At 53.0% G+C, this 24,576-nt stretch overlaps 8 protein-coding genes across 8 annotated transcripts; 5 read left to right on the top strand and 3 right to left on the bottom strand.

Annotated features, from left to right (window-relative positions):
* Window positions 1–1,445: 1,445 nt before the first annotated feature.
* BDP55DRAFT_654487 (uncharacterized protein) lies at window positions 1,446–2,480 on the top strand. The gene has a single exon (XM_060574266.1). The coding sequence runs from the start codon at window positions 1,567–1,569 to the stop codon at window positions 2,011–2,013; it is 447 nt and encodes a 148-aa protein (XP_060432873.1). The 5' UTR covers window positions 1,446–1,566; the 3' UTR covers window positions 2,014–2,480.
* Window positions 2,481–2,559: 79 nt separating this feature from the next.
* BDP55DRAFT_546782 (short-chain dehydrogenase) lies at window positions 2,560–3,400 on the bottom strand (the record flags this gene model as incomplete). Its single annotated transcript, XM_060568692.1, has 2 exons — window positions 2,560–3,228; window positions 3,308–3,400. 2 exons carry the CDS (start codon window positions 3,398–3,400, stop codon window positions 2,560–2,562), a joined length of 762 nt encoding a protein of 253 aa, XP_060432874.1.
* A 119-nt stretch (window positions 3,401–3,519) lies between these two features.
* BDP55DRAFT_431704 (uncharacterized protein) lies at window positions 3,520–4,279 on the bottom strand. The gene is made up of 2 exons (XM_060567528.1): window positions 3,629–4,279; window positions 3,520–3,573 (listed from the first exon to the last, which is right to left on the bottom strand). The coding sequence occupies exon 1, from the start codon at window positions 4,093–4,095 to the stop codon at window positions 3,694–3,696; it is 402 nt and encodes a 133-aa protein (XP_060432875.1). The 5' UTR covers window positions 4,096–4,279; the 3' UTR covers window positions 3,520–3,573; window positions 3,629–3,693.
* A 3,675-nt stretch (window positions 4,280–7,954) lies between these two features.
* BDP55DRAFT_431764 (uncharacterized protein) lies at window positions 7,955–11,361 on the top strand. The gene is made up of 3 exons (XM_060567529.1): window positions 7,955–8,265; window positions 8,457–10,961; window positions 11,016–11,361. Exons 1-3 carry the CDS (start codon window positions 8,260–8,262, stop codon window positions 11,241–11,243), a joined length of 2,739 nt encoding a protein of 912 aa, XP_060432876.1. The 5' UTR covers window positions 7,955–8,259; the 3' UTR covers window positions 11,244–11,361.
* Window positions 11,362–12,920: 1,559 nt separating this feature from the next.
* On the top strand, window positions 12,921–15,033 carry BDP55DRAFT_546595 (uncharacterized protein; the record flags this gene model as incomplete). The annotated part of the gene is made up of 3 exons (XM_060568669.1): window positions 12,921–13,032; window positions 13,105–13,216; window positions 13,275–15,033. The coding sequence occupies 3 exons, from the start codon at window positions 12,921–12,923 to the stop codon at window positions 15,031–15,033; spliced, it is 1,983 nt and encodes a 660-aa protein (XP_060432877.1).
* A 2,751-nt stretch (window positions 15,034–17,784) lies between these two features.
* On the bottom strand, window positions 17,785–18,791 carry BDP55DRAFT_725987 (ubiquinone/menaquinone biosynthesis methyltransferase; the record flags this gene model as incomplete). The annotated part of the gene is made up of 2 exons (XM_060579077.1): window positions 17,785–18,451; window positions 18,511–18,791. 2 exons carry the CDS (start codon window positions 18,789–18,791, stop codon window positions 17,785–17,787), a joined length of 948 nt encoding a protein of 315 aa, XP_060432878.1.
* A 1,509-nt stretch (window positions 18,792–20,300) lies between these two features.
* Window positions 20,301–22,049, top strand: BDP55DRAFT_546468 (fungal-specific transcription factor domain-containing protein; the record flags this gene model as incomplete). The annotated part of the gene is made up of 2 exons (XM_060568658.1): window positions 20,301–21,517; window positions 21,590–22,049. Coding segments are annotated over 2 exons (1,677 nt in total), but the record flags the coding sequence as incomplete, so codon positions are not given.
* Window positions 22,050–22,530: 481 nt separating this feature from the next.
* Window positions 22,531–23,689, top strand: BDP55DRAFT_546659 (aminotransferase class IV; the record flags this gene model as incomplete). The annotated part of the gene is made up of 3 exons (XM_060568680.1): window positions 22,531–22,608; window positions 22,669–22,773; window positions 22,835–23,689. 3 exons carry the CDS (start codon window positions 22,531–22,533, stop codon window positions 23,687–23,689), a joined length of 1,038 nt encoding a protein of 345 aa, XP_060432880.1.
* Window positions 23,690–24,576: the final 887 nt, after the last annotated feature.

A 24,576-nucleotide genomic window follows, 5' to 3' on the forward strand; every position in this document is an offset into this window, starting at 1 on the left:
GTGATGCCTGTATTTGTGTCTTAAAACAAAAGTTATATGAGTGTCTTGGTAGATACGAAGTGCTTGCAAGTGTCGAATATCTCTTCTCTTCTTTAGCGAACGACCAAAACACATATAGTCAAGAGAGACATAGATGGCGGCCCAGGCCTTCTCGTCGAAGACGTGGATCGGCTCGCAGAGCCCATCAAGCTCAGAAGTGACAGCCTAGAGTGAGACCAGTAAGAATGTATTACCAAGAACCTCAATGAGAGCAGCGTCGTCACGCCAGTTTCCTGCAGTAGAAGGGATTGGAAGGCATACGAGTCTTACTTCTTCTTACAGACTATATAACATGTTCTCCAGCAAAGCAGAGGCAAGGTTCAGCTATGTCCATGACCTTCTCGTCGAGCTGGATGAGCCCAGATTCCGACTTGAGACCTTGGTTGAGCGATTCCTCGCCGCCGTATACGCAGATGGCCCGGAAGTATCCGTTGAATGTAAGGTCGGTCGAACTGCGGCCGTTTTGATGGGCTGAGTAACAGTATTTATAGCAAAGGGAATATTAAGAACGGTGGTAGTGCATAAGAAGCCCTCCGTTGTTCAAAAGGTTCGCTACCTTATTCTTCAGCGAATATTACGTTGCTGGCAGAGATTGACAGATGATTGGGATATTTCTCTATCTTATAATGTATTGCTGTTAGAACTACGATAGCAACTAAGACCTGTTGAGAACCACATTCAAGCTGCTTAGATGAGCAACACAGCACATGCACACAACTGTGCCGCTACGCCGACCGGATGACGGCCATGGTTCGAGACTAGAAAATTCGAGGGGGATCTATGTACATTAAAAAGACAAAGCGATGATAGGGTCACGTACTCATTCGTATATACGAAGCAGGGCGGAAGGTCTTGATAGTTCTTGACGTCTAGGCGGCTCCTGGGCAATTGTGGACTTGGCGTCTTCTATCTAAGCCCCTGCGCCAGATTGAAGAATTCATGGTTGTACTAAGCTTGAAAGGAGAAACGAGTCAAAATCTTGATTGTGTTAGATCAAGAGGGACTCGAACTGGGAGTCTCAGCCCCCCTCGCGAAGTGATGTGAGAGTAAGGATTCGAGTCTAGTTCCTTGACGCGTCGACGAGGTCCATAGACATGTGGCCCGATCCTGTGGAATTCGAAACCGTGTCTTTCGTCTGCAAGTCCGTTAATCCTATCCAACTATATTTTGATGTGGTGTAAGAAATCATCTCACATATTCTTGTAACCCGTGATTGTCCTTCAAGACGTGCAGAAGAATGTGTATAGCTCTCCAAGCACGCTGTTTATATCGTCTAGCTGCTAGCCAGCTTCGACTGGAAGAAGGCTATCTATGATGCCCCTGTCTTCTGTAAGCTATAGTAAATGACATTCTCTAGCCTGAGTTTGGCACGCGGGAAAAGAGAATGGCCGGCGTGCCAAAGCTCCCTACCGAATCCCGCGACGCGAATAACCACACGGTTCTAATTACCTTAAAGTGGTGGCATCCTGGAGCTAGGAGGTCAAGTCAAAGCAACATAAAGGTACAGCCTAGGCCCCAACCTAAATAATGCAGCTCAAGCATTTAAACTCAATGTTCAAGATGACCGTCGCACCGTGTACGACGATAGGCATTCTATTGTGGGAAGTGCTTGAACACCAAGTACAAGCATCTTGCGTCCACCTCAACAAGTTTCAAACGCTCTCTTCAACTCTCACCATCGCCATGTCCGTATTCCCTTGGCATGATCGAATAGCCAAAGACCCTTCCTTACAAGACAAGAGCGCGGGTGAGACACATTTGGGCTTGATCACACGACCGCTTGCCCAGCCCTTCGTATCCACATTCGCCAGTGCCGCCACATTTCCCACCAGTACGAGTAAGGCCGCTCGATCTCATACCGTCGCTTCGAGAACCATCATCTCTGCCTCTCACGATTCGCAGAACACGGTCAACCGGCTTAACGAACGAACCTCAGCGGCAGCTAGGTCCGTCGTTGTATACAACGTCCGCTAGCCCAATCACCGGCCTCACTACACCTCACTTCACCTTATCTCACCCCAGCCACCCCGGCCCAGAGCACCCTTTAAGATCCAGAGATGTATTAAGCAAATTCATAAGTGGTATTCCAAACTGTTTCCAGCCGTGTACTCGAGAACTCAACAAAGTCGTTACCATACACGAAGAAGAAGTGCGACTAGACCAGACCAAAAGAGAAGAGAAGAGAAATACAGCTCCCCAACAAGCTGACAGGGAAACCCAAGAAATGAACCAAAAGTACAGCTTCATGTAGCACTGCATAACCGACACTCCCGCCAGATAGAACCCAAACCCGGAAACCCCATAAGAACCCGTATTGTTACCCAAGAGATACAAGAAAAAGTTAATCCCGATGTCTCAGACCCAGACTCACATCGTACACTTGACTTGTTATACAGCCTCGTTAAAACCCCCCTCCTCTGTCCCATTTGTGTCCCATAAGCCCATCATATAAATAACTTTTCACGCCTATCATCCCACTCTCCGTCAGTCGTTGATTTTCCATACTCACTCATCATCACCTCAATTCATCAGACGGCCTCCGTTGACGGGAATCACCGTCCCCGTAATCCACCTGGACTCATCGCTCGCCACAAACGCAACAACGTCGGCAATGTCCTCCACAGCACCCAACCTCGCCTCGGCAGGCGTAAGCGAAGCCCTCTCCAAGTCGGCGCTGCGCTGGTCGTCGGGCAGCGAGTCAAACATCTCCGTCTTGACCGTCCCCGGACTAATACAATTCACAGTCACGCCATGCGCCTGCCCCATCTCTCGCGCCGCGACGCGCGTGAACGCCTCGACGGCCGCCTTGCTCCCAGCGTAGGCCATGCTGCCCGGCGAATCGGCGCGCGCGGCGACGGATGAGATGTTGATGATGCGACCGCCCGGCGCAATATGCGGCTTGACGGCCTGCATCATGAAGAACACGGCGCGTGTGTTGGTGTCGAAGATGCGGTCGTAGTCCTCGGTGGTAGTGTCGTCGAGCGTCGCGCTGAGCGTCGCGGCGGCGTTGTTGACGAGGATATCGATCTTGGTGACTCCAAACGCCATCATGGTCCGCTCGATGACCTTCTTCTGATGCTTGGAGACGTCGGCTTGGATGGCGGTCGCCGAGGACCCGCAGGCCTCGATCTCGGATATGACCTCATGGGCCTTGGCTATTGATGAAGTGTTTACAAAAGTGAAGGCGACCTTCAATCACGCGAATCACGAAATTCTAGCTTTAGCCGAGGTTCTCATTTCAACAAGATTGAGGTCGGTAGAGACGCACCCTGGCCCCTTCCCGAGCGAGCTTCAACGCGATGGCGGCGCCGATGCCTCGCGCGCCGCCGGTGACGATGGCGACTTTGCCTGACAAGGACATGTTTGGCGGCGGGAGCTGTGGCAGCGGCTTCGTCCACAGGGCAGATGATGCGCGTCGCGCGAGACTTTCGCTGGTTTCTCCGTCGCTAATCCGAGGCGACTGGCTTTGCTGATGCTGCTCTTGCTGGCTCAGCGCTTTGGTCAGATGAGACTGTGATAAAGGCACACTGTCAGCTTCGATGTCTGTTGGCATCCGCGGCCGGAAACCCGGTGTAGTGCAGCAGAATACCGGCAGAGTCTGGCTCTGGAGCCAGTGCGTAACGGCTCGGAAAGCCATTTGACTGGGATCCGTAGTCATGGCATTATCTTCAATAGGTGCGACGTCCATGCAGATATGCTGCATCGGTTTGAGATGTGTGATGCGATGACGAAGGCTGGTGAAGGCTGGCACACACACACCTTGCAGTTGAACGTCAGCCTGATCATGCACACCAAGGTCCCCCGTGCGTTAGAAATGGTGTGGCGGCGCGGGGAAACTCGACGTGTCGATCGTGCTGGATGACCAATGTAAGACAAAGCTCGAGAAGGTCTAGTCCACACTTTCTGCTGCAAATCTACCCATTCCGCCACAGTTTCAATAGCTCGCGCAAGCTCTTCGGCTCCAGACTCAAGCAACCTGCAAGGAAGGACGCGGACCCTGCCTGTTGCAACTGTAAGGGTGAGGATTCGGACAACGAGCCACACATCAAGTGGCATTTGGGAGATGGGAATCGTGTTCCATTGGTGTTACTCTGAATTTTGGGGGCCCAGACGTCTCTCTGACAGATGACCAACGGCATATCGCTGCAGCCCGCAGCGCGCCTTGATATGTGGGAGATACGTGTACGTAGTTGGTGCTTCATTGTCGATCGCTTGATCACCAACACTTGCTATCGAAAATGGCAATTATAAGATCAAACTGAAGCCGTATAATCGTGAGTCAGACTGCTGATTCCGAGGTGTCCCATAGGCGTCAAGCGCGCAGATGCGACCGCAAGGTGATGAAGGGAATCACGAGAGCGAACGGTGAGGAATGGAAGGCCGTAGGTACACAGATACCTAGTTGAGGGTTGCTTCCGTACACTTCAGTAGCGCAATCTTTCGGTGACACGCATTTTCCACTGTTCAGCGACTACCCGATGACCGGCTGCGGTCTTCTTCACTGAATGCCAGTGGATGGCGACACCCTTGCTAGGAAACGGCAGATGGGATGACATGCTACGCTGCGATCGCAGTTGGGCGGCCTCTGGTTGGTCGTCCCCGTGCGACGGTTTTTTTGCGACTCGGCTGGGGCGCTTCGCAATGGACCGTGGACCCGTGGTTATGATGGTGTTGGACTGTGCCTGTGGGTGGACAGGGGCGAAAGTTCTCGACGTCTTGATTCTTTGAAGCATGGTAACTTGGTGCTTGGCAAGTCGCAAACGGCAAAATGAAAGAAAGACGTTGGGCCGCAGGCGTTGGAAACGAGATTGCCGATTCAGGTCACTTTGGCGTATTAGTGGATCCAAGAGGATGGTTGGGCCTTGAAATCAAAAATCCCTAGGCACAAAGGGGGCTCAACTTGCTCAAGGGGCGAGAGTGGGAGATGACCCCGACGAGACGGCGTCGATGGCCGGGACCGCCGGTGGTGAATAGGGGCCCGAGGCGGTGACGATGGGGACCGGTCCACTGGCCCTGCATCTGACGAGCCCTTGGTCTCCAGTCTCCAGTGTCTGTCCTGATCCAGTCCTTCGAGAAGGATGTGGAAGACGGCCGTGGTGCATGGGTTGCATTCCACGCATTGTTCAGGGAACCCTCAACTTTGGGGCTCGGAAGTCTTCGTTGGCACAGACTCGGAGGCCGTGGAGAAGAAGGTAGCGCAAAGTCGTGCCTCGGACCAAAAAAAAAAAAAAAACAGCAAACTGATGACTGAGTGACTGAGGAGACGCCCGAACCTTGTCCTGAGATCCGATGTTCCCTGGCATAAAGTGGTGAGCTATTCTGGGGACTTTGTCCTTGGGCAGGTTGGGGCCCTGGGATCGCCCTGCAATTCTGAGCAAACGGGTCGAGCTAGGTAGTGTCGATTTTCGGCAGCAGCCAGCAGTGAAGGCCGATACTGTTTCGACGTCGGCCGGAAGGGTAGGTATAGGTAGTACACACGCTGATGGCAGTCATCGTGGGAGGGAGCATTGGCGGAAAGGCGCAGTATCTTTATAGAGTCAAGCCGTCGTCCTCACGGAGCTGGTAGCACAACCCAGAGTACTTGTAGGAAGTTGAAGGGATAGTGTCGTGTCGCAGGCGCAAATAGAGGTACGATGGTAGCGCCGGGTGCACATGGAGCCTCCCTTGGACCAGGTGGGTTGTCCCTGCTTTGCTCGGATCCGGATGTGGCAGTGACGGGGACGAGAAACGCGCGCTTTGAGCGTGACAGATTCAGCTCGAGTTAGAGATGAGAAGCGAGAGGGCCCTGAACCCGTATTGTGGTTTCCTTGTTTCATTGTGAGTAATATGAAAGACTGGACTTCTTCTCGTCCTTTGGTGACTTGAGATGACGGACTGGTTGTGTACGAAGTGTACGACGTATAGGTACTGCGGCCATGGCCCTATCCATGTCTCATCCACTGGCAATATCCGGGCCTCGTGGTTAGCATGTGCTCTTTGGGGAGAGTCGGCCGGAGCCAATTGTGTCGGACTCGGGTCAAACTCATCATCCAACATCAAGTGTCGGGGTCATGGCTTAGACCTGTAATGCGAGAGTATTCGTATAGAGCTAGGCAGCAGTGATGGAGGTACTAGCAGGAGTCGATGTCATCCATGGGGTGTGTATGTTGATTTAGTGATATTCATATTGTTCCGTTGATGATTATGGACGGCTGGTATTAGTTGTTGTCGAAGTTGCAGACTGTATCTGTGAGGTAAGGTAGAATAAGGTACAGCTGAGTAGGTAGTAGCCCGCCACGCGGGGGTCAGAAGAGTTGGCCGCTTTTCTCAGGCTCAATGGTACAAGAGCGGCCAATTCTCCTGACCACCGCGTGCCCGTTATCTTTTTTCTTTCTTTCGGGCTCTCTCTGTCTTCCTCCCCGCCCTTCCTTTGCGCCTCCCCGCCGTGCCCGCACATGCAGTTGCCCGTCCTGCCGCCTGCCGTGTGTCTGCCCCCAACTTGATGCCAAAACGGCAGCCAGTCAGTTCGCATTCCACGGCCCAGGGGCTCCTTCCCCTCTCTCTTCAGTAAGGTACCTGAAGTAGGTATCTGCAAAGAGTGAACGGACGATACGTACTCCCAAGGGAAGATAGTGTGTAAGCTCAGGTACGGGTACAGACGCATGCACGACTCAAAATGCAATCCAACTCAGCTGAACGGACGATAGACTAATGTATTATGAGGTAAGAGGATGCCCTTACGTGCATTAGGTAATCTTTCGGTTGTTTGATGCTTGCTTGTCTTGCGCGACCCTGGGCCATTTGATGTTGACTGTCCTGGTCCAGGATGAAGAAGACAGTCCCAATTATTCCACAAAGCCGATGTCTCCATAGGTACCGCGTACTCATCTCCTTGGCTGAGATTAGCTTACATAACACATGGTAAGTATTCGTACCTACCTTGAGGTATGTCAAGGCAGATTGTCGCGAGAAAGGAAGCCCAAGAAGAAGGCACACCGTATTGTTGGCAGTTGGCAGTTGGCAGTTACCCGTTGACTTTTGGCTGAGCACGTGATAGGGAAGCGGCCTTTTGTGCCAGACCACTGCACTTTACTTTGACTGGCCGCTCTTTTTCCAAAGCAACGCCTAGCCCAGTCTGGCTGGCGCTAATGCAGTCTTGGTGGCGCTCTCCTCTCCAGGCTACAAATGACACCAGCCGATTGGGGGTCGAGCCATGTACTCGGTACTTACTCCTCTCAGGCCTCCACTCCGCCAGTTCCAGCATTTCGCTCGCTTCCGACACGAATAACGGCACTCTTTCCAGGATGGTCTCTGCAAATAGACTTGTATCCGTCTACTTCCATGGTCCCCCAAAGTATCTGATCTCCACGACGTGACCTCGACTTTGGTGCTGTACTTCGTAAGGTAGCGCCTGTTCATCGCCCTTTCTGCCAGTCAACCCTCACGCTCGCTCGCGCGCTCTGTCTTCTGCCCGCTCCCCCCGTCCTGCAGTAGGGGGTTGACTTCTGACTTGACTGGCTGCAGTCCCGTCTGCCTGTCTCTTCCAAGGTTGTCTGCACCGACACCAATCCCAAATACCTTCTCCAAAAAGTCCAGTTCTCGACACAAGACTGGACGGCGACGTGAACCATACCATCCAAGGTTGAGGTTGATTGACACCATTTGCCTTACCGAGCGCTAGAACAACTTACCAACAGCGTTCCCTTCTCCTCCTTCTCCTCCTCCTCCACCACCACTGACTGCCACGCTCACCATCGCTACCACCTCTCTCTACCTGGACAATACCCGACGACACAACACAACTCAGCACAAGACACGCCGGCTAACTGCCCACTTGGTCCAGTCTCGAACCGACCCATCCTCGCCTGTTCCGTGCTCTCAACAGCATAATTTGCCGCTTGCTTTTTCTCCTCTCGTTTGCAACGGTTGACTTCTCCAGTCTTTTCAACTCTTATCGTTGTACATCCCGGGTACTGCTCCAATAGATTCCCCTTCCCATGCGATCTTGAGCGACGCGACCGAAGATTCCATACCTGTATCCGTATTCCGATCCCGACCTCGTTCCAACTCCCGCCCTCGACACTCCCGCTCGTTCCCACGCCGCGCCTATGCTGCCCTCCACCCTCGACAGATGAGAGCTCGACTACGCATTCTTTTCGAACGACATATTCGGCAGACGAGTGGTGCATTCTAGGGAATCACTGGCTTTTCGGCCTCCCTCCAGGCCATTTCCTTTCCTAGATGATGGTGCGTAGACTTGCCCATAACTCGCCACTGCACCCCATCTTCGGCACCCAACGCTCTGAGCGTCTTTCGAGTCGACTTTGTTGAGCATGGCGCGCTTCCTTTCTTTGCCTCTATTTCAAGCCTCAAACTTTACTCGCTGAGCCCCCTTTCACTGAACAGCATCTTTGACTAACTCTCCGTGCTATCCGCAGACCTCATCTAGACCCCGCGCCGATGTTGGTGGCAGCTTTGCGAGTCGACGCGGTCATGCGAGCCAGCTGTCAATCTCAGACCCCAGCCACCATGTGACCGAGACCATTGGAACCCTGTACGGCGACGAGGAGTACGACAGCGATGGCCGACCCATCAGCTACCTCGGCCAGTCCTACACCGACCAGCTGAACAACAAATTCGAATCCGATCACCCCGACGAGGATCCTCGTAGGCAGATGATCCGTTCGGCTTCTGACAAGACGGGCTTGGGCATGGCACAAAATGGCTCGACGACTCTCAAACATTCACAAACTTTGCCAACGCGGTCGCCTAGTCAGCGAAGCATGTCCTTCGAGAACGGTCCTAAATCGCCGCCAATCTCCCTACGGGATGTCAAGAACGAGTCTTCTCAATTTCCTCTAGGCAGCATCGAGAACCCGAACGACATTGCGCAGGAACTCAACAACTTGCAGGCCCTGCGGCGCATGTCTATGGACGTCGGGAACAATGCTGACCCTGATATGCTACCCTTTTCCGGCTTGTCCCTAGTCGCCATGCCTCCTATCGCACCAACAGGGGATGACGACGAAAATGACCCCTCGAGGTTACTCTGGGTCCCTGCGGCAGTCCATCCCGAGCTGGCGCCGACCGAATTCAAGACATTCTTGGAGGACCGTGTCAAGACTATCCGGCGACGATCGGGCGACTCCAGCGAAGGTGGTATGGGCCGCAGCGATTCTGGCGGCGGCTTGCGAAGGAAGAAGAGCATGCTCTCACGGCAAATCGATAATTCTGGGGGAAGAGGTGCCGTTGGTTACATAGACGGCGCTGAGAGACTCGGACGGAAGAGCTCGCTCAGAGATTATTCGACCCCTGAGCTCAATCTGAACGAACTAGTCAAGGACCCGTCCAAGGTGGTTCGCGAGCTTTCCGAAGGTGCTCAACCGGAGGCTGGCGCTGAAGATTTGCCTATCTTGCCTGTAGCTCCCGGCATGGGACTTCGTCGGTCAACCCGTACAACATACCGAAAGAACGGCAGCGTACGCTCAGATCGGCTGCCATTCTCCAAGCGAGTCGCCAATCGGCATGGCCACACGGATTCCTCTGACTCTGCCGATACAGTCCCTCCTCTGCCATCTGACATCCCTGACGTGCCCCCGTTACCCACGCAGCAAAGATCTCAGTCAGAGCCAGTGTCAGAGAACTTCTCGCGTCCCAATCGATCGGTTCGACGCCAGCACAAATTCTCTCAGGATCTGGGCGCGACGTCCGACGGTGCTTCGTCCGAAATTGAGGAGCCAGTCTCTCCCCTGAGTACACGTTCTGAACAGCAACACCCAACGAGAACTTCTTCAGTCTCAGCTGACGGCAAGCCCCCGGTTCCTGCCATTGTTGAGTCGCCAGCGACCGATGAGCAGAGGCAGCAGTTTCCTCAGAGGTCCTCATCCTCACAGCACGCTCCTTCACAGCCGCTCATGGATGAGCCTCCCGCTCGGTCGAGCAAACGACCGGGTTCGGCCAACTCTGCGCCAAGCCCCACGACACCGACGGCCCCTCAACAGCCGCCTCAGATGCAGCAGCAGCAGCCCAAGCAGCAGTCTAATGCTCCTAATCACACCTTGAACGATATGGCTTCTCACCCATCTGTCTTACCTGGCAGTGGCGCAAATCGGACCGACACGTTGACTTTCATCCCCACTCTACAGCCAGAGGAGAAGAAGCCAGAAGAAAAGAGGGTAGAGAAGAAACTGAGAAAGGAGAGAGATGATGATGCTTCTAGTGTATCCTCGAGCAAATCTTCCGGCGGCTGGTCAAAGTGGCTCAAGGGTGGTAGCGATGACAAGGATAAAAAGAAGAAGGAAGAAGAGAAGAGGAAAAAGCAGCAAGTCGCCGAGAAGGGGCAAGACAATGCCCGTCTGGACGTTCTCCAGAACTCGATCGAAGGTGCATCTTCCAAGGGAAGAGAAAGCATCATTGTGGACCGTGACAACGTCGACAACAAATTGGCTGAAGAGCGAAAGAAGGAGAGCAAGAAATCGGAAGCCAAGAAAGAGAAGGAGGGTGGTCTCTTCTCAGGTCTCTTTGGCGGTGGCAAGAAGAAGAGCGAAAAGGAGAGTAGCAGCAAGAAGAACCAACATCTGCGGGTATCGGAGGAGGTGCCGTACCGCCCGCTCAAGGCTGACGTCGACTACCACTGGACCAGATTCCCATTGCTCGAAGAACGAGCGATTTATCGGATGGCTCACATTAAGCTTGCAAACCCGCGTCGCTCTCTGTTGAGTCAGGTTCTTCTCAGCAACTTCATGTACAACTATCTCGCCATCGTCCAGGCCATGCACCCGCAGATGCAGGTCCCTCAGTCGCCGCAGCAAAGACGTCTGGAAGAGGAGCGTCGCCGCAAAGAACAGGAAGAGCAGTACTTGGCGCAGCAACAGCAGCAGCAACAACAACAAGAGGCGGGGGAGCAGGACTCGACGGGCCAGTACAACTTTGACTATCATCGGGTATGTTGATTATTCCTTCTTCAGTCTGGAGACCCAGGCTAACTCGATTTCCAGGGCGAAAGCCAGTACGGTGACCATCCTCACGATGAGGTGGACTACGTTGATGATGCTCAAATTTATGAGTACGACCATGGCGGCGACGTGGACAACGGACGCAGCAATGGCTACCAAGGCCCTGACAGCTATGACCCTCAGCCTGGCAAGCAGTATTATCACGGCCAGTATGGACGTGACGGCAGCGACGACGTAAGGCGTCGGGACGACCGAGAGGACATGTGGTGAGAGAGAGACAGCGGAAGCAGAGACAGAAGCAGCTGTAGCTTCTTGCGGAAATAACATTCTTGGACGGCGAGACTCGTAGGCTCTGCCTCGAATTGCAGTTTTGAACCCAGTTGGAAGGCGCTGTGTAATCATCCAAACGTATGTGCATAAGGCGGAGTTGATGGATTGAGTGCAACATATATTCAAAAGGGGAACTCATGGGTGGCTTGGCTAAGCCTCCATCAGTCCCTTCATTTTCACATCCCTTTCATATCTTCATATTTAGTATCCTGCAGGTTTGACTTGTCGTGGACGGGCGGTGGAGTGCTTTTGTTGCAGCACATGTAAACAGTTAGCATAGCGACCGGGATCTTCTGGAGGCTACTTAGGTTCGATTGCGACACGCGGGGAAGAAGAATAGAGTAGCGCAACCACGGCATGTGGTGGACCCATTTCTTGCTCCTCACTTGCTTCCCCAATACTTTACCCAAGTCGGGCGCGACATGAGTCGTTGGGATGTCGTTGTTTCGGCTTCCGGCCTCCGGACTCCCGCCTCATCCCGCCGGGCGTCAGCCCAGGGTTGGACCTCACGTGCCAAGGTCCCTGAGAGTCCCAAAGTATCTATCCTACGTTGAGGTAAGGTGATTTGGGGGTACCACGATCCCTTGAGGAAAACCAAAGCTGTATCTCTGTGTAAGGACAAAGTTGCCACGGGACCTGCAGGTCTGAGAGATCAAAGAGAGCGAGCTGAGGTGCTGCTGGCCTCCGTTTGAATCGAATGTCGTGTCTATCCCTGAGAGGTCCAACTCGGGGCAAAAGTGAGCAATAAAGTGAGGAGCTGAGGTCCGGCTATGTTTAGCGCTACCTGGAAGGCCGCTGCCCGAGCCCCGCTGTGGTGCCTGGAGGTGCCCAGCAGACTCTCCCGTTCCGTCAGTCACTCAGTGGGCTTAGGTAGGTAGGTCCCAGTGGAGGTTCTATTTGAGCCTTTGAGGTGCTCAAGTGCTGTTCTGCCTGCCTGCCCGCCCTGTCCGCCCCAGGAGGAGTAAGGTACCCAGCTGGACGTGCTCATGGGAAGGCCCAGCACTTTACCTGACCTCAGTAGCCCCTGCCAGCTGTGAGCATCCGCGCTAAACCATTTGGGGCAAGAGCAGCCTCTTCTGGCAGTGCGCCAATTCGTCCGTTCGTTGCTTCCACCTACACCTTGCACTTTTCCTTGACCTCCAGAAAAATATCACCAGTCTTGTAAGGGGAGCTTATTCCTTTTCTCGTCGCAAACATCACCGTCTGCTCCTTCCAACCTCATTTTCATCTCCGTTGATACCCAATTCCTCCCCTCGACGACCTCCCGAATCGAGCACTCGGCCACTCACCCGACGACGACCCCCGAACCCGATCGTCCCCCTGCGACCTCCAATCGCCCAATCTCCATCTCGCGATTACCTCGACAACAAACTAGCATGGCTGCCGTGAGTTACGTCCTTTTCTCGTCATTCCAAGCTTTCTATCCAGTGTCATATACCTCTTGATGCTTCCTATCTCACTGCGCACATCCCCGCCCCTGCTCTAAGCCCGTTGCCGCGATGCTTCGTTGTTCTTCGGGCGGGACCTTGACAGCTCCTCCTTGTCCCGCTTCTGGCCCCAGTACTAACATGTCATCGATGTTTATAGCCGCGTCCGTACAACAACAACCCGGGCTACATGCCCAACGGAGCTTCTTCGATTCCTCCTGGAGCTGCGCCTCTCCTCCCCAACCAGGGTCGCGTTATCCAGACTGGCCCCATCCGAGTTCTGTGCATAGCTGATGTTCGAGGTTCGTCGCCATTCCATCAAGTCCCGTCGGGCAACCGGCTATGAAGCTTGAATCTGACAACAACTTTGATAGGAAACCTCACATCCCTCAACGACCTGGCAAGACAAGCACGAGCCGATCACATCATCCACACTGGCGACTTTGGCTTCTACGACGACACCTCCCTGGAGCGAATCGCAGAAAAGTAAGGAACACTCCGCGACTCTATAACCGACCGTTGTCATTCTGACATTGGTGCGAAGAACCCTGAAGCATGTTGCTCAATACTCTCCCCTGATTTCCGAGCCCGTCAAGAAGGCCATCCAGCAGGGCGGCCCCGGTCCCGTCAAGAGCCGATTCCCTGCCAACGAACTTCCCCTCTCCGAGCTCTCTCTCCTCCTGAGCGGCGAGATCAAGCTCGATATTCCAGTATACACTGTTTGGGGTGCTTGCGAAGATGTCCGCGTTCTCGAGAAGTTCCGTTCCGGAGAGTACAAGGTACAGAACCTGCACATCATCGACGAGGCCCGCTCGATGCTTCTCGAGCTCGGTGGAGTCAAGCTGCGCCTCTTGGGTCTGGGCGGTGCTGTTGTCATGCACAAGCTCTTCGACAATGGCGAAGGAAGAACCACGATTGCCGGAGGCCAGGGAACTATGTGGACTACCTTGTTGCAGATGGGCGAGCTTGTCGACACCGCGCACCGAGTTTACGATCCCACCGAAACCCGCGTCTTCGTCACCCACGCCTCTCCTGCCCGTGAGGGTATCCTGAACCAGCTTTCCGTCACCCTCAAGGCCGACTTCTCCATCTCCGCTGGCCTCCACTTCCGCTACGGCAGCTCCTACAACGAGTTTAGCGTGAACCCCACCCTCGACCACTACCGCGGCAAGCTCGCTGCCTCCAAGGCCTCTTTCAACGATGTTTGGGAGACGGTCAAGAACGAAGTCGAGCCAGCCATCTCTCAGAACGAGGGTCAACAGAACCTGCTCAAGAACGCCCTGCAGATTGTCGAGAAGATGCCCACTACTGCTGCTGGAGGCAACCCCTTCGGCGGTCCCGTTGCCGGCCAGGCCCAGCTCGGCCAGGTCGACGAGAGCGCTTTCAAGAACATGTGGAACTTCAACTTGGCTGATGCTGCATTCGGATGGCTGGTGCTTGAGATTCAGGACGGACGTATCGGAACCGAGATGCGCGCCCAGGGCTTCAACTTCTCACACAGAGGTGCCAAGGCCGCTGCGCCTGTTCCCGCCGGACCTGCTGGCGCTGGCAACCTACCTGCCCCGGCGCCTCCCTCTACACAGACTACGGCTCCCCCGCCCACTAGCAGACAGCCTTCTTCTCAAGCGCCTCCCAAGCCGCAGGTCGCAACACCCCTGCCATCAGCTAAGCCTGGAACTCCTCAACCTGCTGCTGCAGCACCGCCTGCCGTGCCACCCAAGGACGAGCGTCCTGCGCCTGCGCCTGCTAACGGATCAGCCAACGGCCCTGACCCCGTGTCTTCTCCCGCACCCAAGACACCTGCTCAAGATATTGTCGGACTTTTCATTATGAATGTCAACTCCGAGGAGCAGACTCGTGATCTTTTTGACGGCGAGCACAAGAACAACATCCTCAAGGTTGAGAAATGGGGCAACTCCAACAAGGTTGTCATGTTCAAGACGATTGAGGAGCGCGATGCTGCTCTGAACAGCCTTCCCGAAGATCTTAAGACCCGGGCTCAAGAGGACCGGTCTCGTCCCCTCGTCAAGGTGTTCCAACACCGCGAGAGCAAGTTCCAGCCCCGCGGCGGTGCTGGTAACTGGGGCAGCAGCAGAGGCGGTGGTAACTCTGCAAACACTGGCAGCGGCTACCGCAGTGCCGGTGGTGCCAGCGATTCTGAGAGTACCCGTCGTGGCGGCCGCGGTGGTGGCCGAGGTGGACGTGGAGGCGAGCGTGGAGGACGTGGAGGACGTGGTCGCGGCGGTCTGAAGGGCGAAGGTGGCGCCTCCCCCGCCCCCGGTCCTGCTACCCCGGCAGAGTAGGACTCTCCTCCTAAAGCCTTTGATGAAGTATGGGAGATGGCCCAGGCCTCGGAATCGAAGCCACGTGGTCCATCAAATGAAGTCTTTGAAGCTGTAATGGCCAAGTTTGGCCCCTCGCAAGCAGGGGAATGAAAGGACAAAGATTTTATTCGTTTTTTTGCTGGTTATGAAAGGGAGGAAGGGGGGCCAAAGAAAAAATAAGTGCTACCAATTCTTGTACGCGTATCTTAATGAGACAACTTGAGGGAAGACAGGGGGAAAATACCTTTTCTTACTCAAGTTTCCGTTTTTCATCCATGTTTGGGGAGTTTTTCTTCGTCGGTGAGAAGTGCATAAAAGGGGGTTGTGCTTCCAGCGGTATGAGATGGTATGAGGTGATGGTACAAGAGAGGGGGGACTACCTCTACCTGACTTTGGGTTGCTGTTGAGTTTGAGGTAGATGTTATGTGATTGGTAGGAGTAGTCTCGATGGAATAGATTTCCAGTGCAGTTGTCAAGTCTGAGAAGAGTCTCTTGTTTTTGCAGCAAGAACTCTTGATGTCTGAGTATCATGGCTGTAAAGAATTAATCTACAAATTGAGGTCTTCAGCTTATGGCCACAGTACAAAAGCACTGCTGTTTTGCCATTGATCTTGGAGAGGGCTGTGAGCAAGGGTTCTCTTCTCTCTGGGAGGGGTTAATATTGCTGTGCATTCTAATGGGTAGATGACTCTCGCGTCTGTGGTGTTACATGCAATGTGAGCTAGGCTGCATCTCGCATCCCCTCAGAGGGAGGGAAAACTGCAGTGCAATAATTGCAGAGTCCAACGAAATAGTTCATGAGGTTCATCGGGGGCGGGCAATCGGCACGCCTGGTGTCTTTGTAAAATGGCCATTCGATCTTCTCGACCAGAAGCAGAAGTTTATTTTCAAAACTTTATGAATCAGATTCCACGACACAGCGTTATCAACGGAGCCTTTGCCCTAGGCCAGAGCCGTGCGATTTTAGTAGTAGGAACATGAGTACACTATTATGGGGTTAGAAGACGACTATGGGCAAGGCCTGAGTCTTATCCCCTCGGGGGGGGGGGGGGGGTCGAGAATGCTGTGTAAGGCGGTATCATGAGATGTGAAGCCCGAATCAGAGGGTCTTGCTGATTTACATGGCAACCACCATCTCAGAAGTTACGTGGTAAGCTTGCTTCCTTTCCTCTGGGGGGACTTCACAATGCAGTGCCCGATTTATTTCATCGCTGGGAAAGAAAGGGACAAATTAGAGGTTGTATCAACGAGATTAACTCCATCAGATCTGACATTAGGCTGCGAGGGAAGCTTGGCTCTGTCCCCTTGGGTTGGGGGGGAGTTAAAGTCGCAGTGAAGGCCGCCGACCACCTTCTGCAGCATGATTCGTCGTGATTTTTATGACTTAGAAGCTTTGATACTGTGCTGCGAGGTCGGGTATCTATACTCCGTAAGCTTGGCTCAATCCCCTTGAGGAGAGTTAAGACTGCAGTGAAATTGCTGACGGCCCTACCTTAGGGAGGTTTTGTCGAAGTGTATTACACCAAAACCTCTGGGGATTAGCTTCGAGACACCGAGGTAAGCCTGGTTCTACCCCCTTAGGGAGAGTTAAAAATGCAGTGAAAACCCTGATCAGTCGCCGCATGCGAAGCTAATGGTCATGGTGGTTTGCTTGACCACAGAAGCTTCTGGGAATGAGCTGTCAGGTAAGGATAGCTTCGTACCCTTGGGAGTAGTTAAAATTGCAGTGATCAGGGTGTTGCAAACCATACGGCGGTGTCTCTGTACTTGGACATCGATACCAATCAAACGAAGCCCGGTATCCCCCAGACTTTATAACACCGATCTTATAAAACAGTATTATTGACGGAGCCTTTACCTCAAGGCCAGAGTGATGTGCTCGGCGTTCTCTCGTCACCAGCTGGCCGGGGAGCCTGACTAGCCATATGCCTAGTCCTAAATTACTAGTCAATCCGACAAGCCGTACTACTACGAACTACAGGTGACCATAGCAAGGCCAAGGTAATACAAACGTCCGTCTCTCAATATTACGCTCCTCCCCGTTCATATTCGTTAACGAATTGATTGTGAGGGCCGCGTGATTCTAGAAGCACGTGGCATCAACATGATGTACTAGACACATACCTTGTAAAGTTCAGCCTAATGGCTTAACAAAGGCGATTGATACGGACCAACTCACTCGATACGACGCTGCTGCGAGGCAGAAATCGAGGAAGCCATAGTTGCTCATCCGTTAGCTCGGGTGACCAGGGCCAGAAAGCTTTTCTATGGGTATAGCTAGAAGTCATCCTAGGCAGACAGGAGTAATGAAAGGCAGGCTGTTGAAATGGCTTTGAACACAAAAAAGCCCTTTTAGACTAAGCCGGAGTCTGCAAGACGATCACCACTCAGGGGCACAGTGGGCCTTTCACTCAAGGGAGTCCACGTTCTTATTCTCCGAAAGGCCAATCAGCCAGGCTCGGGGACTCAAGGCAGTGGTTGCCTTTTCCTCGGAATTCCTCAACGCTGTTCGAGGGTTGTGGTTATGGAACAGGCCCAGCGGCCATTCTTGGTATACATTTAGTGTAGAGAGTCTATCTGGGTGCCCGCTTTCCATGCAGCCATGCCAATGATTGGATTTCCCTGTGTTGATACATATACATACAGTTTACAAGAGCTTTCTGAGCTCACCAAACCCCTTTTTTCCTGTGAATTTCCTTCCTCATGTCTGGATTACCCCTGAATCGGCATTTACGCAATAGGTTTCATGCCCTTATGAATAGCGGCAACGCCACCAGTCAAGTTCTCATAGCCCTCGCCAGAGACAACGAACCCAGCATCCTTAATCATGTCCCTGAACTCCGTCTGGCTTGGGAACCGCTCGATACTCTCGACGAGGTACTGGTAGCTGTCTCTGTCACCGGCGACGAGCTGGCCGATGAGAGGGATGCCACTAAAGGACCACCGCTTGTAGATGGCGTTGAAGAGCGGGTAGTCGTCTGCCTTGCTGAATTCGAGGCAGGCGAAGACGCCGCCGGGCTTGAGCACGCGGTGAGCCTCGCGCAGGGCGGCGGGAATGTTTGTAAAGTTACGAATACCGAAAGCGACGGTGTAGAGATCGATCGAGTTGTCCTTGATGGCGCCCTCGGGGAGCTTCTCGGCGTTGGCCTCGAGCCATGACATGGCGGCCTGCTGGGAGGCCGGGAGAGATCGGGAACGGTCTCGGCCGACGGCCAGCATGGAGGGGTTGATGTCGGAGATTGTGACCCGGACGTCGGGGTTGTGGTTGATGTTATGCGCCGTGTGGAGCATGCGGAAGGCAATGTCGCCTGTGCCACCGGCGATGTCAAGGATGTGTTGCGGCGTAGGGGGATTGGAGGCTGAGAGGCCTGGCTGGAGGCCGGAGACGAAGTGGTCCCTGGCAGAAGTGTGTTAGTGATGATGGCATGACTGCTGCTGAGAGGAATTGAGACTTACTTCCATATTCTGTGCCAGCCAAAGGACATGAGATCGTTCATGCGATCGTAGGAGTCGGCGACGCTGTGGAAGACGCCGGCGACACGATCGGCCTTCTCAGACTCGGGGACAGTCTTGAAGCCAAAGTGCGTTGTCTTGCTGTCGGCGGAAGGATCGGTTGAGGTGTTGATGGATCGGGAGGCGATTGCGAAGGGGCGAGAGATAGAGGAAGGGGATGTGCCGAGCTGGTTCGAAAAAGATCGCGCGCTCCAAGGGGAGCGGAGGGCGCGTCGGGTCGCCATTGCTAGAAAATGGCTCGTTATTGTCGAGGGAGCGTGGAAAGACCTAGGGGACGGCGCGCAATGAAGTCAGACGAGCGATGCTTGGAGAGCTTCCGGGATGGAATTAATTTTTGGTGGAGAATTTGGGGATTGAATGTGGCTGGTGCGCGCTACGTCGATGACATTGGGCAGTCAAGCCACATCTTCAAGACCAGGATCCATGGGCACTGACATCCCAGATGCGAGTAGGATTCTTTGCCAGGGAAAATAAAGAAAAGCCTTACCTAGACAATGGTCCCATTGGTGACAGCTTCCGTGCTGGCAGTGGTAGAAGCCTCCTTTCGTGTCGCTCGGTGTTGAGCCAAAACCTTGGTGAAGGCTCGAACCTGGTCCTTGGCAAGCCAGATGATAGTGCAGATGAGACAGATGACCAGGATGACCAACAAAGCAATGGAGCCAGCAGGATTCATATTGAGACTCTTTTCTCAATATTGTGATGGATATTATATCTGAAGTTGAGCTGATCTGGTCAGAAAAGAAAGTAGCTGATCGATAGCGATGAAGTCGGATATTGAAGTTCTCGGTGGATGCTGTTGTTGTAGAGTGTGACGAGTGTTAAGTGATGGGAGTGTGCGTGTGAAGAAAAAAAGAAATAAGCTCCTTCCGAAGTGATTGTATTGGAAGCGTGAGAATAAACAAAAGTATTCACCCTTTTTTTTTTCCCGGCGTGATTCTCTGAATTGCCTGTGAAGGCATCCAAGTCAGGTTGGACTTACACAGGGCAAGCAGGAGCCCTACACCGAGATTCACCGGCCGGGCACCGGACCACATCCTGGGGAATCACCAATAAAGGCAAGTGGGGCGGTCTATCGATAAGAACCCCCCGACTTCCACCCACAGCCATGCGACACAGTCTTAGGCACTGTTTCTCTACTGTCTTCCGAAGTCAAGACTCGGACACCCCCGAGACACAAAGAATCACACACTCTTCTTAGCTACCTTACAGAGCCAGCAGCAACACGCACAGTTCCATACTCCCTGGATGATGGACCCGACATGGAAATCGCAATTCCCACCGACGGTCTCCAAAGCTTGCAGTCGTTGCCATGCACGAAAAGTCAAGGTAGATCGTCACCCTTCGAGCAAGGGGAAAATATGAATTCTGACATGTCCAAGTGTGATTTACGTGTTCCACGATGCTCAACTTGCCAGAAACAAAATGAGGAGTGCAATATCACCGATCGTGTAACTTACACGTACGCTGCCGTCAAAAGCCTGCAAGACCGAATCATTGAGCTTCAAGCTAGACTCGATGCCGTTCCTGAGGTCACAGCAGGCCAGACTGACCTGGTAGCTGGACCTGGCCAATTCGACGATGTCCGCAAAGAAGCTGAGGAGATTGGTGTTCTTGCAATTGGAAGACCAAGCGGCTACTCAGAAAGGATATACAGTAAGTACAGCTCTCTCTGGCCACGAGCTGATGCTTGATCCATTCTAGGAGGTCGGGTGGTAATAGTTGTCAATTCTTTAGTGGGAAGTGCCACTGGCTCGACCTTTGCTCGCATTTTCTTCAAGCAGATTCACTTGTCTGCATCACCATCAGTATCGCGTCCTGGTCGCGCAGAACTCTCCGGTAATGACCACGAACTCGTCCGGAACAACGCTGCGCTCCCACCGCAGCCTGTCGCTAGACTTCTCCTGACTACATACATCAGTCGCATACATCCATGGTGGCCGTTTGTTTCTCTTCCATTCTTGAGAGCTAGCCTTTTAAGAATCTACGAAGATCCAGCAAGGTGTACACTGTATCAAAAGTTTTTAGTCCTCATGGTGCTAGCCCTCGCTTCAGCATCTTGCACGGAAGCTCAGGAATACCGACGGATGATGGACTTGAACAGCCCCACAGACTACTTCCAGACAGGTCTACAATTCTTTCTGAACATACACGACCATCCGAGAGATCTACAAGGCCTTCATTCCGTGCTTTTGCTGTGCTTATGGATGCTAGGATCAAATATTAGAAATCACGGTGACGACCTTTGGCAGATGAGTCGATATGCCATGTCAACAGCTATAGAGATGGGCCTTCACCGACGTTCCGTCACCTGGGGCGACCTGAGTTCCGATGACCGAGAGATACGAAACCGTACTTGGTGGTGTGTATACGCACTGGAAAGACAGGTAGCTGTCATCACCGGCCGAGTACTCTCGGTCAGAGAGCATGCAATAGACGCACCAAAGCCATCTATCAGTACTCTAGACGAGCTCACAGAGTCCGAGGCCCGGGCGGCGCCATCATTCCAGAAACTCAATGTGAAGCTTTTCAATCATCTGATGAGGCTACGTCAGATCGGCGGGCGCGTCCTTGAATCCGTCTACATCGCCAGGGGTCCTGATGGACGAGCATCAAGAACCACTTTCCAGGAAATCTGCCACGAAGTCGAAGGAATCCAGCAAGAACTAGAGAGTTGGAAACGAGACATGGAAGCCCTGAACTTCAAGGGAACGCGCGAGTACTCCGAGATGAAGATCGAATATGGACTTCTCCTCTTACTCATGTATCGGCCATCTCCCACTTTCATGATTCCCTCAACAGAGATGGCCGAGATATGTTCTCGGGCCGTTTCTGGAACTGTTCGGCAGTGGCAGAAGTTGGAGTTTCAACATGGTATCACTGCCGTTTGCCGATGCATACGGCAAGTGCATTCGATCCTCATGGTAGGGCTGGCAGGCCTGTATTGCGACTGGTAGGCTCCTTATCTCACCACATTCCTAATTGGCACTCCTTTCAAGATTCCGAACTGACCATGAGCTACTAGGCACGTCAAAGCGATGAAGCAAAGCCCAGAATCCCCTCTCCTCTATTCCCATGGGAGCAATGTGGCATCATGCATGGACCTCATCGAACGCGGGACTGCCCGGATGAATGAGGAAGGCATGCTCAAGTACCGCGATCTTCTCCAGGCAGCGAGGATCAAGGTATATGGACCGATAACATGGAAGCCCCCAGGCGCACCTTCGCTAGTCACAGATGCTTCGCCAGTAGCTCCTGCGGACACATCAAACACACTTGGCCTTCTTGATACAGATAGCATGCAGTCCAACATGTTCTTCCAAGGCGATGGTCTAGAAACATATATGAACCAGGTAACGGGGTATTTCGACAACGCTCAATTTGGCTTGGACGAAGGCCTTACCGCCTGGTTTGACACTTTTATGGAGGATTTACAGTCCAACCAACCTAGGGAACTTGGGGTGAACAGTGCAATGTCGCAATGATTCCTGGCAATACCAAGCCTCCCTGCAACTGGCGTTCGTGTAAGTTGAGTGACCATGGGCTATCGACAACTGCTAACTTGATGCCATGGCACAGCCTCGGTAAATTAGTTGAGCTTCGGATGTCAAACTAGATATCAACATCGGGTGGTAATTATTGATTTGATCCCTCCTTCCTATCGCATTGGCTGCAGCTAATGCACCAAGACCGAGGTGATCTCGGACTGGACCGATGATAAGTGGAGAGTGGCTTGCGCAATGTCATCAGAGTTTCGGCCCTGGCCGAGCTCAGTGCCGACCAAGACTACCTACTTGTCAGGAAAAGCGTTGAAGCACCATATGAGCGTTTTTGGCTTACATACCTGCATTTAAAAAACCGGGGTCTTTGGCCCTGTAGAAGTGTGGTATTTATTCGAGATTTGGCTTCCAAATAGATGTTTTACGACTTATACGGCATCACATCCCACAGAGCATCGCCAGCATCATGTCCGAATCTCAGCCAAAGCCTCAGCCGGCTACAAGCCACACGGCCGTCCTGAACTCCAAAAATGCTTCTATCTTGGTAAGATACATCTTGGTCTTTAATACTTCTTCAAAACAGAATACTGACTCTCGATACAAGGTTGGCATACGCGACGGCGTTACTGGCGAATTCCGTCTAGTCCCCAGAGAGCAAGCAACGGTCTCAGTCTTTGACTCCAACTTCCTCATAGGCGATGGAATCTGGGTAAGTGAACATTTGGACTGACGAAAGGTCCAAAGGCTGATTTAATGGCTTCTCGTTATAGGAAGGCATTCGTGCTGTAAGATGCCGAGTTCAATTCGCCAAGGAGCACATAAATCGTCTCTTCCAATCTGCAAAGGCCATGTATATGGACTTGGGCCTGACAAAGGGAGACCTCCTTTCACTCCTCCACCAAACCCTAGACGCCAACGACATGGGAAACGAGCCTCACGTCCACATGCGTCTCGTCGTCAGCAGAGGTCTAAAGTCAACGCCCTACCAGAACCCGCACGTCAACATCGGCCTGCCCCTCATTGTCATCATCCCCGAGATCAAGGCCGTCGACCCGACAGCCAAGTCGCGCGGCCTGCGCCTAGGCACGACCTGGGTTCGGCGCGGCCCGCCCGACGTCAAGGACGAGCAGTGGAACCACATCTCCAAGGCGACGGACGTGCAGGCGTGCGTGCACGCCAATTTCATGGGCGTCGACGAGGCGCTCATGCTGGACCTCAACGGCTTCGTCAAGACGTGCAACTCGGTCAACTTCTTCATCGTCCGTGGCGACGAGGTGTGGGCACCGACAAAGGATAACCAGATGATGGGCATTACGCGGCAAAAGACTATTGACGTCTGCCGTGCGGCGGGGATCACGGTGCGGGAGCTCGATTTTGCGCTGACGGAGGTGTATGGGGCCGATGAGGCTTTCTGTACGGGGACGTTCCCGTCGCAGATACATGTTACTGAGGTTGATGGGCGGGTGATTGGTGACGGGAAGAGGGGGGCTTTGACGGAGGTGATTCAGAAGCTTTATGTGGCTGAGGTTGAGCGGGATGTTGCGAGGTCGAGGGAGCAGATTCTAGCTGAACTCGAGCAGGCTCGGGATCTGAGTGTCCTTGATAGCTTGAAGTCGAAGCTTTGAGTTTTCGCGGAGTCTTTCGAGAAGCTCTTTGAGAATTCTCTCAATACCAATTTATTTTTCAAACACCCTGTATTACAGAGCGACTAGATGTTAATGAAATATGGTGTAATTTTGCAACAAACCCTGATTAAATATCCAGTTGTTTGAAGACTAGCTAAGCTTCCTTTAACAAAAGGTGAGTGAAATCAACATCACAGCTTGAAGATGAACCATCATCTGCGTTGGCCAGCACTAATTGCAACCCCCATGATTCCCACCACCTTGCTTCGAATCTTGCGACCTGATACCGTGCGAAAGATTAGAGAAGTCTCTTGACCACTGGCCTTCACTCGTCACCTTTCGACGCGAAGACCACCACATTAGCTAACACGGCACCTACTATGGTATCCCTGGGCGATGATCTTGATAACAGTGCGAGGACCGGTGGAGCACGAGTCAGCACAACACCTCGGACTGCACCGATATCTCGACGTCAATCATCTCGGTGGGGACCGAGCAAAAGCTCCACCTTCTCATTGCGTGATACCCCAGAATGATAACGTCAATCGCAATTCTGTTTCTGCGGTCTCCATATCGACAACGACATGGTGTGTTATCCGGTAGAGGTCTCGTTGTAATCAAAAAGGGCCGGGACATGGGATGTGGAGTTGAGCAATTGAAATACCTGCGGTTCCGCCGCCGACTCGGGGGGAGCATGTTTGATCCTTGGGCCTTGACTTCGAAACTTGGACTCTCAATCTTTTTTTCTGTCCTGTGAGAAGAGAGTTGGCTCTTGAATGAGTCTGACTGTGTTGCTTCGTTAATTGAGAGTTTGTACAAACAGCATATAAGCTCCGACTTACACGGTTCCGTACATATACCTACCAAACAAAGTGTTTCCAACGCGC

This window comes from Colletotrichum godetiae (genome assembly GCF_030913485.1).
Source record: "Colletotrichum godetiae strain CBS 193.32 chromosome Unknown BDP55scaffold_9, whole genome shotgun sequence".
Classification (NCBI taxonomy): domain Eukaryota; kingdom Fungi; phylum Ascomycota; class Sordariomycetes; order Glomerellales; family Glomerellaceae; genus Colletotrichum; species Colletotrichum godetiae.

Bases quoted from the DNA above. Each gene is read 5' to 3' on its own strand.
- BDP55DRAFT_431704 (XM_060567528.1), bottom strand. From the start codon at position 4,095: ATGCCACTTGATGTGTGGCTCGTTGTCCGAATCCTCACCCTTACAGTT.
- BDP55DRAFT_654487 (XM_060574266.1), top strand. From the start codon at position 1,567: ATGCAGCTCAAGCATTTAAACTCAATGTTCAAGATGACCGTCGCACCG.
- BDP55DRAFT_431764 (XM_060567529.1), top strand. The intron at 10,962-11,015 runs GTATGTTGATTA...CTCGATTTCCAG, and splicing joins ACAACTTTGACTATCATCGG to GGCGAAAGCCAGTACGGTGA.